Source organism: Coregonus clupeaformis, chromosome 31 (genome assembly GCF_020615455.1).
Source record: "Coregonus clupeaformis isolate EN_2021a chromosome 31, ASM2061545v1, whole genome shotgun sequence".
NCBI lineage: Eukaryota > Metazoa > Chordata > Actinopteri > Salmoniformes > Salmonidae > Coregonus > Coregonus clupeaformis.
The window spans coordinates 24,458,090-24,473,239 of NC_059222.1; the positions used below are offsets into that span (position 1 = coordinate 24,458,090).

Consider the following 15,150-nt stretch of genomic DNA (forward strand, 5'->3'; position numbering starts at 1 on the left):
TTCAATAGACCTGACAAGACACAGGATTGTTGTACAGTGCTGCTGATAACAAATTACAGCAAAGTTGTGGGTTACATCCTCATTCATCTACCCATCCCCTCACTCTTTCGCTCTTCCTCTCCCTGTCCTCTATTATTCTCTCTCTACCCCCTCCCTCTTTATCCCCCTAATCCTTGTACCCCCTCCTTTTCTGTCCCTCTCCCCCCTTCAGGGAGAAGGCTTGTCTGGCGACAGACTCCGAGCTGGACCAGGACCTCAGTGAGCTGCTGGGCCTGGGGAGCAGTGACACCCTCACCAATGGTAACCGTGCCAACGGGGAGGCCGCTAAGCGCCTGGCCAAACGCCTCTTCACCCTGGACGGCTTCAGGAAGTCCGACGTGGCCCGCCACCTCAGCAAAAAGTGAGCACCTGGCACCTAGCCTTCATGTGTTATCAATCCCTCTCTCTACTATGTGCTGCTATACATTGTCTATGCTATATATAGCGCATATACTGCTATACTAAGCCTGGTCTGGACCTTGTCTGAAACCTCTGTCTTCCTCCGCGGCCCTAAGTTTTCGTCTCCAAGACTCAAACCGACTGTGCTGTGTGACTGGGAAAGCTTGTATCTGATTAACATGTTACTCTCTCTCTCTCTCTCGCCCCAGCAATGACTTCAGTCGTATGGTTGCAGAAGAGTATCTACACTTCTTTAACTTCAAGGGTCTTACTGTGGACCAGGCTCTGAGGTGAGGGGTTCAGACTGAGTGACTTGTTCAACTAGAAAAACAAACATGTTTTCCATAAATTGGTTCTTGACACCAATGACTGGATTTCTAGACATTACATTGTTTTGGATAAATTGCCTTAAATGGGATGCTGGACTTCATTTTGTGTTCCATTCATTCTGTCACTAAGTTGAATGCACCAATTTGTAAGTCGCTCTGGATAAGAGCGTCTGCTAAATGATGTAAATGTAAATGAAGTTAGTAGATGGTAATACTGCTCTCTGGTGGCAAGTTGAGTGAAGGCAGCTTATTATGCCACTAGTGTTTCTAGCCCAGAAATAACACTTCTAAATCAATTAATCAAGAGCTTGGTGATTATTTAAGTAGTTGAATGAGGTGAATAAATGCGTAATGAGGTGCGTTACCGCTGGTCTGGAACCGACAAATTGCCACCCTGAGGATACTGGATACTTGATTGGGGTTGATAAACAGTGTGCCCCTGCTTAATGTGTGTGTATGTGTGTTCCAGAGGCTTTCTCAGACAGTTTTCCCTGATGGGGGAGACTCAGGAGAGGGAGCGGGTGCTGGCTCACTTCTCCAGGAGATACCTGCACTGTAACCCCAAACTCATACCCTCTGAGGGTAAGAGGACAGTAGTGACTAATGTCTACTATAGAAATATGACAGCTCAGTCGTCATGTTAATAGATGCAGTGGTGTAAAGTACTTAAGTAAAAATACTTAAGTCGTTTTTTGGGGTATCTGTACTTTACTGTTTATATTTTTGACAACTTTTACTTCACTACATTCCTAAGGAAAATAATGTACTTTTTACTCCATACATTTTCCCTGACAGCCAAAAGTACTTGTTATATTCTGAATGCTTAGCAGGACTGTCACGCTGTATACCGATAGAAGAAAGGAATATGTAATAGTTGTTTTTTTATTACTCAACCCAACATAAGGTATGTCATGGAAAACGACGTGGACAAAGCCCAAAACAAACACGTGTATATATATAACACATGGCTGTATCCCAAACGAAAGAGCGAGGTGTAAACCTTTAAATAATACACGGGACGAGACCCGTAATAACAAGTGCACAATTACTCGGCATGTAAACTGTAATACAATGTACTCACGAGACCAACGGACATGGGACACTAATCGACAAGGACAGAGGGCACATGTATACACATACTAATCAGGGGGAATGGGAACCAGGTGTGCGTAATGAGACAAGACAGTCCGGGGTTGGTGGTAATGAATCAGGTCAGTGACGCCTAGAAGGCCGGTGACGTAGACCTCCGGATCTGGTGAACGGAATGAGGAGCAGTACCGGGGGGGATCCGTGACAAGGACTGGAAAATTGTCCAATTCACACACTTATCAAGAGAACATCGCTGGTCATCCCTGCTGCCTTTGATCTGGCGGACTCACTAAACACACAGGCTTCGTTTGTAAATTATGTCCGAGTGTTGGAGCGTGCCCCAGGCTATCCGTAAATTTTAAAAAAATATGAAAATTGTGCCGTCTGGTTTGCTTAATATGATCAATTTGAAATTATTTATACTTTTACTTTTGACACTTAAGTATATTTTTGCAATTACATTTACTTTTGACACTTAAGTATATTTGAAACCAAATACTTTTAGACTTTAACTCAAGTAGTATTTTACTGGGCGACTTTCACTTTTACTTGAGTCATTTTCTACTAAGGTATCATTACTTTTAGTATGAAAATTGGGTACTTTTTCCACCACTGAATAGATAGATAGATACTGTATGTTTCTTCCTTATCCAGATGGTGTCCATACCTTGACCTGTGCCGTGATGCTGCTAAACACAGACCTGCATGGCCATGTAAGTAGAGTTTAGTCTGTCTGTGTGTGTGTGTGTGTGTGTTAGGGTATACAAAGTTCAGTGGGTTCAGCCTAGAGTAGAGACAGTTTTCAGAGATCCATCCCCCCAGGCTCCACTGACTCAGTACAGTGGTAGTTATGGGGAAAAAGCCCCAGACTGATCGAAGGCTGATCTGGGACCAGCCTCCTGATTACAATGTGCTCCACACTATCATAAATCCAGTCCATATCAAAACTGTAGACTGATTTCAGTATAACTCTAAATCTAGGCCATCTATAGCTGCATGGTGTGACGTGCAGCCTCTGCAGATGATTACAGGTAGTTAAGTCAGAGCCATTTATATAATATATGGATACATACAGCTCTGGTTGAAGGGGCTAAAGCTGGCTGGATGAAAAACCCACTCTCTTGGGGGAAGGGGAGATTAAGAGATGCCAGGCTGATATACAGTCTTCAGAATTCAATGTATTCATCCCCCTCGACTTATTCCACATTTTGTTGTCTTACAGCCTGAAATCAAAATTCATTAAATAGATACTTATGTAAATGAGACATTTCTGTATTTCATTTCAATACATTTGCAAACATTTCTAAAAACATGTTTTCACTTTGTCATTATGGGGTATTGTGTGTAGATGGGTGAGAAATGTTTTTGAATTCAGGCTGTAACACAAAAACATTGGGAATAAGTCAAGGGTATATGAACACTTTCTGAAGGCAGCACTTCATCATCATCATTCATCATCATCATCCTGATCATCATCATCATAGTCCCCAGCATCTTCTTCATCTTTATTGTCATTGACTTGCTCTTTTCATCAATATTTCTGCCATCTGTGAAACTCCTCAGCCTGAAGTGTCTCCACTTGTGCTGCTGAATAGCTTTTTGATGGCGCGACTGAGTAAGACACTTCAGGAGGGTGGTGACGTGTGTTTGCGAGGCAGAGGTCCTGGGTTGAGCCTCGGTATGAGCTGAATCAGGAGGAAGTGATACTCGCTAAGCATGCAGCGTGACGTCCTTTACACAGTCTTCCTCTGAACACTCTCAGCTCATCAGCTAGATGAAATCATTTGGATGAGGTCCCTGAAAGTCATTTCTCCCCATAACATCCTTCAGAGATGAATTCTAATATAGCTGTTTGTCAGAGAGCTGCAGAAGGTCTGATAAATTATAAAATCTGTGAATGGATTTGTGGCTCAAATATTTTTAATAACTGATGTTAGTGATACTTTTAAAGATTATATTTATTTATAGCATAGTAGTCTCGAAAATCCCAGAGCTAGGGCAATAGTACTAGGTCTGGAAATGATTTAGGATTTTCTTGGCCAATTCAGGGAGGGTGCTCTTCAGACAGACAACTCTTCCAACAAATCACAAGTTTGGGTAGACGGGGCTTCAAAATAATCCCCTCTGAAACATGACCAAGGTGGACACACAATGCGGACGCAGATAGCTAGGCACATTTTTTCCACAGCCAGTCAGTGGTTGTAAGCTTGTAACGCTAACGTCATGGCGCATGCAAACTACTCACCTGCAAAATACACTCATTGAAGATATCCTCCGCGAGTTCCATCTAGCTAACTACCGGAAATGTTTATGGCAGAGCTCTGGACGGATTTTCAGGCACCCAACTCCGCCCTTTCGTCTCTGCCAAATTGACATTGGCTTAAGTACAGACATGTACTATATGCTGTAAAATTGGTACATTGTGGGAGGCAACCCGTCTGTCTAGAGAGACTAATAGCATAGAGTAAATACTGTATGTCATATTTTTCAGAACATTGGCAAAAGGATGTCCTGCACACAGTTCATTGGCAACCTGGAGGGTCTGAATGAGGGTCAAGACTTTTCCAAAGACCTTCTGAAGGTGAGTCACTGTACTGTACATTGCTATAAACACACATGCACACACACACTGATGCACATGTATGCACACGCACAGGGACACACACAGACACACTCCACAGCGAGTGTGTTTGTGTGTGTGTGTCCTGCTGAGTGCTTTGTGTTGTTGTGCCATGGTATTCTGTACAGTAGCTCTGCTAGCTGGCCTCCATGCATCGCCTGAGTCCACCTACCACGGCTCTGCCTCGGTCACCATTTCCTGTAGCACACTTCGGCATGGCACGGGGTGGAGTGGCGTGGGGGGTGGAGGCTAATTGTTATGTTGTCTAGCAGATCATAAGACGTGCTGTACCTCCCCTCAGGGGCATCTGTGCTTGAGATCAGACAATATTAGATTATGCTATTAGGTTATTCCTGTTGTGGGCAGCATAAGGGGATTAGGCCCATCTGGGCGCCTTCATTTAGAACCCACAGGCGCACTAGTGGATGCCAGATGAGCTAAATCAGTGGTGTTGCCTGCCATTGACATGCCTAATGATGATGCGTTTTATTAGTTTTGTCTGCAGAGAGTTCTCTCAACACAATTCCCCGGAGCATAAATCTACAAGTTGTAATGGTGTATCTATAATACATGAGAGGGGGGCAGGGAATATTATTTGGGCAGAAATGAAGGGGTATGAATTGTAAAACGACAGGCTTTTTGCAGAGAGAGAGAGAGAGAGAGAGAGAGAGAGAGAGAGAGAGAGAGAGAGAGAGAGAGAGAGAGAGAGAGAGAGAGAGAGAGAGAGAGAGAGAGAGAGAGAGAGAGAGAGAGAGAGAGAGAGAGAGAGAGAGAGAGAGAGAGAGAGAGAGAGAGAGAGAGAGAGAGAGAGAGAGAGAGAGAGAGAGAGAGAGAGAGAGAGAGAGAGAGAGAGAGAGAGAGAGAGAGAGAGAGAGAGAGAGAGAGAGAGAGAGAGAGAGAGAGAGAGAGAGAGAGAGAGAGAGAGAGAGAGAGAGAGAGAGAGAGAGAGAGAGAGAGAGAGAGAGAGAGAGAGAGAGAGAGAGAGAGAGAGAGAGAGAGAGAGAGAGAGAGAGAGAGAGAGAGAGAGAGAGAGAGAGAGAGAGAGAGAGAGAGAGAGAGAGAGAGAGAGAGAGAGAGAGAGAGAGAGAGAGAGAGACCTCCTAGACGACTTCCTGGGCAAAATGTTTCCTGCAATAGTGAAGGTGTAAACTTAGCAGTTCAATGCCTGAAAATACCAGAAAATTATACAGGAGGGGGTCACAGTTCCGGAGCGACCCACTAGGTGTCAACCTCCGACAACCTTAGGCACCTCCTCACTCACAGTCTGGACTAATCATTATCTTATTGGTGCCACCTGTGTCTACCTGTTCACCTGTGTATTTATGCCCTCACTTCCCTGTGTTCCCTTGCTCTGTTTTCTCTGCTAGTACTCGATGCCAAACAGTACTAATCAGTGTCTGATCGTGAGACGTATGTACAGGTACTTGAGAAGTGTTCTCTCTGTTTCATTGTTGTTTTCAGTCATAGTTAGTATTTCGTATGTTTGCTGTCAGCCTGTTTTTGGAGACCTTTATTTTTTCGTGACAAGTCCGTTATTTTGTATCCTGGTTTTGGGACCACCAGTAAAGATCCATGTTTCACCATCTCTGCCTACTGCCTACTGTCTATCCTGCACCGCACCTGGGTCACACCTCACATCAACCCTTACAAGAAAACCTAGAAAATGTACTGCATTGACAAATGGTTTGATTTTGAGTGCAAAAACCTAAGAAAGAAATTGAGAAACTTATCCAACCAAAAACAAAAAGACCCAGAAAACCAGAACATACGCCTTTATTATGGGGAAACACTAAAACAGTACAAAAATACACTAAGAAAAAAGAAGGAACAGCACGTCAGAATGTGATTGAAGAATCACTCCTGGGAAAATTGGAACAAACAACAACACGAAGAGCTAGCAAAATGGAGATGCATGAATAAACCACTTCTTAAACCTTTTCGGCCATATAACAAAGAACCAAGAGCAAAAACATATACATGACAATTTACAAAACTTAGAATCAGCTATTAAAGACTACCAGAACCCATTGGATTCTCTAATTACATTGAATGAACTACAGGACAAAATGCCAAACCCTCCAACCCAAAAAGGCCTGTGGTGTTGATGGTATCCTAAATGAAATGATAAAATATACAGACAACAAATTCAAGTTGGCTATACTCAAACTCTTCAATATTATCCTCAGCTCTGGCATCTTTCCCAATATTTGGAACCAAGGTCTGATCACACCAATCCACAAAAGTGGAGACAAATCTGACCCCAATAATTACAGTGGATGTGTCAACACTATCATCAACAGCAGACTCCAACATTTCCTCACTGAAAACAATGTCCTGAGCAAATGTCAAATTGGCTTCTTACCAAAATACCGTATGACAGAACACGTATACACTCTGCACACCCTAATTGACAAACAAACAAAACAAAAGCAAAGTCTTCTCATGCTTTGTTGATTTCAAAAAAGCTTTTGACTCAATTTGGCATGAAGGCCTGCTGTATAAATTGATGGAAAGCGGTATTGGGGGAAAACCTACGATATTATAAAATCAATGGACACAAACAATAAGTGTGCGGTCAAAATTGGCAATAAAGACACAGATTCCTTCCCTCAGGGCCGGGGGGTGAGACAGGGATGCAGCTTGAGCCCCACCCTCTTCAACATTTATATCAATGAATTGGCGAGGGCACTAGAACAGTCTGCAGCACCCGGCCTCACCCTACAAGACTCTGGAATTAATATAATAATAATAATAATATGCCATTTAGCAGAATTAAATGTCTACTGTTTGCAGATGATCTGGTGCTTCTGTCTCTTACCAATGAGGGCCTACAAAAGCACCTAGATCTTCAGCACAGATTCTGTCAGTCTTGGGCCCTGCCAGTGAAACTCAGTAAGACAAATATAATGGTGTTCCAAAAAAAGTCCAGATGCCAGGACTACGAACATAAATTCTATCTAGACACCATTGCCCTAGAGCATACAAAGAATTACACATACCTCGGCTTAAACATCAGCACCACAGGTAACTTCCACAAGGCTGTGAACAATCTGAGAGACAAGGCAAGAAGGGCCTTCTACCCCATCAGAAGGAACATAAAATTTGACATCCCAATTAGGATCTGGCAAAAAATACTCCAATCATTTATAGAACTCATTGCACTCTATGGCTGTAAGGTCTGGGGTCCACTCACCAACCAATAATTAACTAAATGGGACAAACACCCAATTGAGACTCTGCATGCAGAATCCTGCAAAAATATCCTCAGAGTACAACGCAAAACCCCAAATAATGCATGCAGAGCAGAATTAGGACTATACCTACCAAAATCCAGAAAAGAGCCTTTCAATTCCAGAACCACCTAAAGGAAAGCGATGCCCAAACCTTCCATCACAAAACCTGCAAGGAGATGAACCTAGAGAAGAGACCCCTCAGCCAACTGGTTCTGGGGCTCTGTTCACAAATACAAACAAAACGCACAGAGCCCCAGGGCAGCAACACAATTAGACCCACCCAAATTGAAAACAACTTGACACATTGGAAAAAAATCAACCAAAAAAAACAGAGCAAATTGGAATGCTACCATGCCCTAAACAGAGAGTACACAGTGGCAGAATACCTGACCCCCGTGACTGACTCAAAATGAAGAAAAGCTTTTAAAATGTACCGATTCAGTGAGCATTGCTATTGAGAGAGGTTGCCATAGGCAGACCTGGCTCTCAAGAGAAGACAGGATATGTGGCCACTGCACACAAAATGAGGTGGAAACCGAGCTGCACTGCGTGAATCAGGCCTTCTGGTCGAATTGCTGCCAAGAAACCACTACTAAAGGACACCAATAAGAAGAAGAGACCTGCTTGGGCAAAGAAACATGAGCAATTGACATTAGACCAGTGGAAATTTGTCCTTTTTGAGATTTTTTGTTCCAACCGCCGTGTCTTTGTGAGACGCAGAGTAGGTGAATGGATGATCTCCGCATGTGCGACATTGAGGAGGAGGTGTGATGGTGTGAGGGTGCTTTGCTGGTGACACTGGTACTGTTTATATACACTACCGTTCAAACGTTTGGGGTCACTTAGAAATGTCCTTGATTTCGAAAGAAAAGCAATTTTGTTGTTTATTAAAATAATATCAAATTGATCAGAAATACAGTGTAGACATTGTTAATGTTGTAAATGGCTATTGTAGCTGGAAACTGCTGATTTGTAATGGAATATCTACATAGGCGTACAGAGGCCCACAACCATCAGTCCTGTGTTCCAATGGCACGTTGTGTTTGCTAATCCAAGTTTATCATTTTAAAAGGCTAATTGATCATTGGAAAACCCTTTTGCAATTATGTTAGCACAGCTGAAAACTGTTGTGCTGATGAAAGAAGCAATACAACTGGCCATCTTGAGACTAGTTGAGTATCTGGAGCATCAGCAATTGTGGGTTCGATTACAGGCTCAAAATGGCCAGAAACAAATAACTTTCTTCTGAAACTCATCAGTCTATTCTTGTTCTGAGAAATTAAGGCTATTCCATGCGAGAAATTGCCAAGAAACTGAAGATCTCGTACAACGCTGTGTACTACTCCCTTCACAGAACAGCGCAAACTGTCTCTAACCAGAATAGAAAGAGGTGTGGGAGGCCCCGGTACACAACTGAGCAAGAGGACAAATACATTAGAGTGTCTAGTTTGAGAAACAGACGCCTCACAGGTCCTCAACTGGCAGCTTCAGTCTCAACGTCAACAGTGAAGAGGCGACTCCGGGATGCTGACCTTCTAGGCAGAGTTGCAAAGAAAGTTCAGTGTCTGTGTTCTTTTGCCCATCTTAATCTTTTCTTTTTATTGGCCAGTCTGAGATATGGCTTTTTCTTTGCAACTCTGCCTAGGTCAGCATCCCAGAGTCGCCTCTTCACTGTTGAGCTTGAGACTGGTGTTTTGTGGGTACTATTTAATGAAGCTGCCAGTAGAAGACCTGTGTTATTTTAATGGACAAAAAAAATGCTTTTCTTTCGAAAACACTGACATTTCTAAGTGACACCAAACTTTTGAACGGTAGTGTGTATATATACAGTACCAGTATCATCAGCAAAGTTTTAGAACACCTACTCATTCAAGGGTTTTTCTTTATTTTTACTATTTTCTACATTGTAGAATAATAGTGGAGACATCAGAACTATTTAATAACACTTTTGGAATCATGTAGTAACCAAAAAAGTGTTAAAGAAATCAAAATATATTTTATATTGATAGTGCCACCTTTTGCAGCAATTACAGCTGCAAGTCTCTTGGGGTATGTCTCTATAAGCTTGGCACATCTAGCCACTGGGATTTTTGCCCATTCTTCAAGGCAAAACTGCTCCAGCTCCTTCAAGTTGGATGGGTTCCGCTGGTGTACAGCAATCTTTAAGTCATACCACAGATTCTCAATTGGATTGAGGTCTGGGCTTTGATTAGGCCATTCCAAGACATTTAAATGTTTCCCCTTAAACCACTCAAGTGTTGCTTTAGCAGTATGCTTAGGGTAATTGTCCTGCTGGAAGCTGAATCTCCATCCCAGTCTCAAATCTCTGGAAGACTGAAACAGGTTTCCCTCAAGAATTTCCCTGTATTTAGCGCCATCCATCATTCCTTCAATTCTGACCAGTTTCCTAGTCCCTGCCGATGAAAAACATCCCCACAGCATGATGCTGCCACCACCATGCTTCACTGTGGGGATGGTGTTCTCGGGGTGATGAGAGGTGTTGGGTTTGCGCCAGACATAGCGTTTTCCTTGATGGCCAAAAAGCTCAATTTTAGTCTCATCTGACCAGATTAACTTCTTCCATACATTTGGGGAGTCTCCCACATGCCTTTTGGCGAACACCAAATGTGTTTGCTTATTTTTTTCTTTAAGCAATGGCTTTTTTCTGGCCACTCTTCTGTAAAGCCCAGCTCTGTGGAGTGTACGTATTAAAGTGGTCCTATGGACAGATACTCCAATCTCTGCTGTAGAGCTTTGCAGCTCCTTCAGGGTTATCTTTGGTCTCTTTGTTGCCTCTCTGATTAATGCCCTCCTTGCCTGGTCTGTGAGTTTTGGTGGGCGGCCCTCTCTTGGCAGGTTTGTTGTGGTGCCATATACTTTCCTTTTTTTAAATAATGGATTTAATGGTGCTCCGTGGGATGTTCAAAGTTTCTGATATTTTTTTATAACCCAACCCTGATCTGTACTTCTCCACAACTTTGTCCCTGACCTGTTTGGAGAGCTCCTTGATCTTCATGGTGCCGCTTGCTTGGTGGTGCCCCTTGCTTAGTGGTGTTGCAGACTCTGGGGTCTTTCAGAACAGGTGTAAGTATACTGAGATCATGTGACAGATCATGTGACACTTAGATTGCACACAGGTGGACTTTATTTAACTAATTATGTGACTTCTGAAGGTAATTGGTTGCACCAGATCTTATTTAGGGGCTTCATAGCAAAGGGGTGAATACATATGCACGCACCACTTTTCTGTTTTTTATTTTAAAGGTTGTAATGCAACAAAATAGGAAAAACGCCAAGGGGGATGTATACTTTTGCAAGGCACTGTATATCAGTATTTTCCTCAAATTAAACCCACAAAGAATTAGAACACAAATCAAATTTTCACAAACTCCCGTAAATACCACAGTGTGCAATCCCAGCAGCAAAATGTGTGACCTGCTGCCAAGAGAAAATATCAACCATTGGGTCAGAAACACCAATGTAAATATAACATATATATATATATATATATGCCTATTTATTTTTTTCCCCCCATCATTCGTACATTCTAATATTTGCACATTGTCACAACACTGTACATAGTTTATGAAACATTTTAAATGTCATACTACATTTTTTAATCGCTAATATTATATTATTTAAAATGTTGTTATTCTCTTGAAACTTTGTGTGTGTAATGTTTACTGTTAATGTCTGATTGTTTTTGTCTTTGTTTTGTTTAATTTGCTTGGTTGGTTTTTAGTCGTTGTTGTTTTGTTTATTGTTTATTGCACTTGCTTAAACATGTTTTCCATGCCAATAAAGTCCCTTTGAATTGAATTGAGAGCGATAGAGAGGGGGAAAGCACCGTTGACTTGGGGTAGTTTTTTTATTAATGCACCGTATAGATCCAAGAAGAGTCTTTTTTAATCAGGCTCTCCTCCCCCTCTCTCTGACTCTCCTTCTCTCTCCCTCTCTTTCTCTAACTCCCTAAATGTTTTCCCTGCCCACTCTCCATCTCTCTATTTCTCAATGTTCTGGTCACTTTTTTGCTCTATGCTTTGCTCTCGTTTTCTGTCTTTCTCACCATTGCTTGTAAACTCTCCCTCACCTACACCCAGTCCCCCTTCTCTTCTCTGCCCCATCCCCCTCATGGCTTATCCTTCAATCACTTCCATCTGACCAAATGACTGTCATGCCGATTCCCTGTTATCTGCTTCATATCCCTAATCTCCTTCCGTCCTTTTCCTGCTTTCCCATTTCCCCCTCCATCTCTGGTGTGTATCCCTGGTCAGCAGCAGAGTTCACATAATCATAATAATTTTCCATTATATACACTCAGACACACACACGAACTCACACACACACACGTGGGTGCACTTGAATGCATGCACGCACACACACACACACACACACATATATATGTGCATGCATAGACACACACATACAAACACACAAACATGCTACTATGCATCTCATACTGGGCCAACCTGAGCCTGGTATCTGCTCTAAAGGACTCACAGTAGGGGCTCAATCCATCCAATTTCACTCATTCTCTCCTTCTGTCTCTGTCTCTTTATTTCATGCTCTCATTCTGTCTCTCTCTACTTCTAGCTCTCTCTTTAACTCTCTCTCTTTCTCACTAACTTTCTCTCTCCTTCTCTCTTCCTCTCTCTCTCTCTCGCGCGCGCTCTCACTCTCCCTCTCATTTCTGTTTTCAGTATAGCACCATTTCACCGGCACCACAGCACCCTCACCATGCAACCCTCTCACTCTTTGCCTACTCTCTTTCTCCTCCTCCTCCCTCTCCTCTCTCCCTCCCTTTTTCTTGAGGTTCAAAGTGTTTTATTTTCAGCGGTATGAAATAGCTGTGCCCCCGGAGGAGGCAAACCTGTGTGCTGCTCTTCTCTTCTATCTCTATCTCTAACATTACACTCTCTCTCTCATCATCTTTCTCTCGCCTGCTACAATACTTCCATTCCTCACCCTTCATACTAAGGAGCTCATGGCCAGTCCTCTGTTTTTTCCTTTCTCCCTTTCCATATTCTCTTTCTCTCCTCTAGCTCTTTCTCCTTTCTCTTTGTACACTCATTCTTTTTATGCATATTTTATTTATCATGAAGTAAGGATGCATGTTGTACAGTTGTTTGTTTATGTACATGTATATTCATATTCAGCTACATCATAGAGAATTAGTTTTGTATCTAGAATACTGTAGAATCTAATAGAAAATCACATAGAGATAGATCTCATATCTCAAAGATACATAGTTATATAGAGTATAGAGGAGGCTAAGGTACATAGTTATATAGAGTATAGAGGAGGGTAAGGTACATAGTTATATAGAGTATAGAGGAGGGTAAGGTACATAGTTATATAGAGTATAGAGGAGGGTAAGGTACATAGTTATATAGAGTATAGAGGAGGGTAAGGTACATAGTTATATAGAGTATAGAGGAGGGTAAGGTACATAGTTATATAGAGTATAGAGGAGGGTAAGGTACATAGTTATATAGAGTATAGAGGAGGGTAAGGTACATAGTTATATAGAGTATAGAGGAGGGTAAGGTACATAGTTATATAGAGTATAGAGGAGGATAAGGTGATAAACATGTGTGGGGGTAAACATGTGCCATATGTAGGACAGTATATGGATGTACAATACAGCACGGAGAATACCTTTTGCATCCAAAATATTGGAAAAACACAAACGGATCACATTCAGTTATACAGATTATAGACCAGTGTGAGGTGCTATTTTGGGGGATTTCCAGATGTGCCATAGGTATGTCTGGGAGGGACAGTGTACACAGAGGGGTACTAAACTGAACCCTCCAGCTATAGCTGAAATCATGCTCTCATTCTCTCTCTCTCTCTACTTCTTGCTCTCTCTTTAACTCTCTAACTCTCTTTCTCACTAACTTTCTCTCTCCTTCTCTCTTCCCCTCTCTTTCTCTCTCACTCTCTCTCCATCCCTCCCCCTCTCGCTCTCTCTTAGCGCTGCAGCTTTCTCAGATTAAACCCATTGATATTTTTTAGATTAACATTACAATAGAGGGACAGAATGGAGCAATCTCCTGTACTGTGCAGCTAACTGGCTGTGGTGTCACACTTCTCTCAGCTCTTTCAACACAATATTCGGCTTACATAGCAGGAGTTTACCATATTGTATTGGTTCCAGGCTATTCCTTTTTATTAACAGAATTATTTTTAAACAAGTATTATAGAGGCAATATTTTTCAATTCAACAATGCTGTTTCATCAGTATTGCTAGGTTTCATCAGTAGATGAATAAATTGTAAGAATTATATGATTGTAATAAATACAGGACTATTAAGAAAATAGATAATATTACTGTAACATTCGCATACAGGGGTGGACTGGGTTGGTCGATTTTTTGCCTAGTGGGCCTGTCTAACTTTTATATTTTTTTGCGCAGCATTATCATTATCTGGTTATTAATGGGGCTCTGAAGAAAAACATGGGCCAGTGTGGGGTCCTCAAGGAAGAAAATGGGCCAGTGTGTTAGATGTGCCAGGCAGGGGCGAATTAGCCATCTGGCAATTCTGGTAAATGCCAGATGGGCTGGAAGATTTTTTTGTTGGGTGGGCTGGTCGAAATAAAAACATGAAAAAGGTGACATGGCCGGTGGCCCATGTGCCTGTTACGAATATTTTTTGCGCAATTTCTCTGTTATACTCATCTATAATGAGCCTTTGACTGATGAGTGGGAAACGGCCGGCCCCCCTACCAAGATGGGCTGGGCCGGATTTCTGATAGGCTGAGTTGTGGTCACGCAAACTCACATTCAAAGTCAAACGCGGGATCAACAAAGAGACCTGCTCCGACTCTGTCATCAGTTAGACAGCCAAGGATAGTAAAAAACAGAAAGGGTGTACATTGTCACCTGACTCAAAACGTCCTATTTTTTGGGCAGCTAAAACTATGATTTGGTCAAACAGTAAAGTGCATTATCCTCATGATTCCTGTAATGAAAGTGTCTGCCCTGTGCATGTGCCCTCGCTGGGGCCTGCTGCTGTGATAAGCGAGCCACTCTCCTATCCCCGCCATCGCTCGAGAGAAAAATGCATTCTGTTTGTATAACATTTCAAAATGCAATTGCAGGATAAACACAGCTTTGGAAGCTTTGTCCTCTTGTCCCTGATGAAGAGAGGAGGGTGTCAGATTTCTGTAGGTATATATTTTTTATTCTCAACTCTCAATATTCAGCTCAATAGCAACTATTTTACAGCCAAGATACAGTATTTGAAATGGCTTTGAGATGCAGTATGGAGCTGCGCGCAAGCTTGAAATGGGCACCAGCCATTGCGAGGGAATTGGCCTATAGGTCTAATGGGTAGTAGCCTACAACTGCAAAGTTTTTTTTAGGACAGTACATTTACTGTTGGATGAATACATGGCTACTAGCAGTGAGCATTATATTTAAAGTTAGCGATCTAGT

At 42.3% G+C, this 15,150-nt stretch overlaps 1 protein-coding gene across 1 annotated transcript in view; it reads left to right on the plus strand.

The window, feature by feature from the left end:
• The window catches only part of LOC121547253 (PH and SEC7 domain-containing protein 1-like), a 67,757-nt gene that overhangs the window by 3,418 nt on the left and 49,189 nt on the right, over positions 1–15,150 (plus strand). Inside the window, exons 2-6 of the mRNA XM_041858422.2 lie at positions 212–400; positions 648–728; positions 1,237–1,349; positions 2,511–2,569; positions 4,348–4,437. Of these exons, the coding sequence (XP_041714356.1) occupies positions 212–400; positions 648–728; positions 1,237–1,349; positions 2,511–2,569; positions 4,348–4,437 (532 nt within the window). The remainder of the gene's footprint in view (positions 1–211; positions 401–647; positions 729–1,236; positions 1,350–2,510; positions 2,570–4,347; positions 4,438–15,150) is intronic.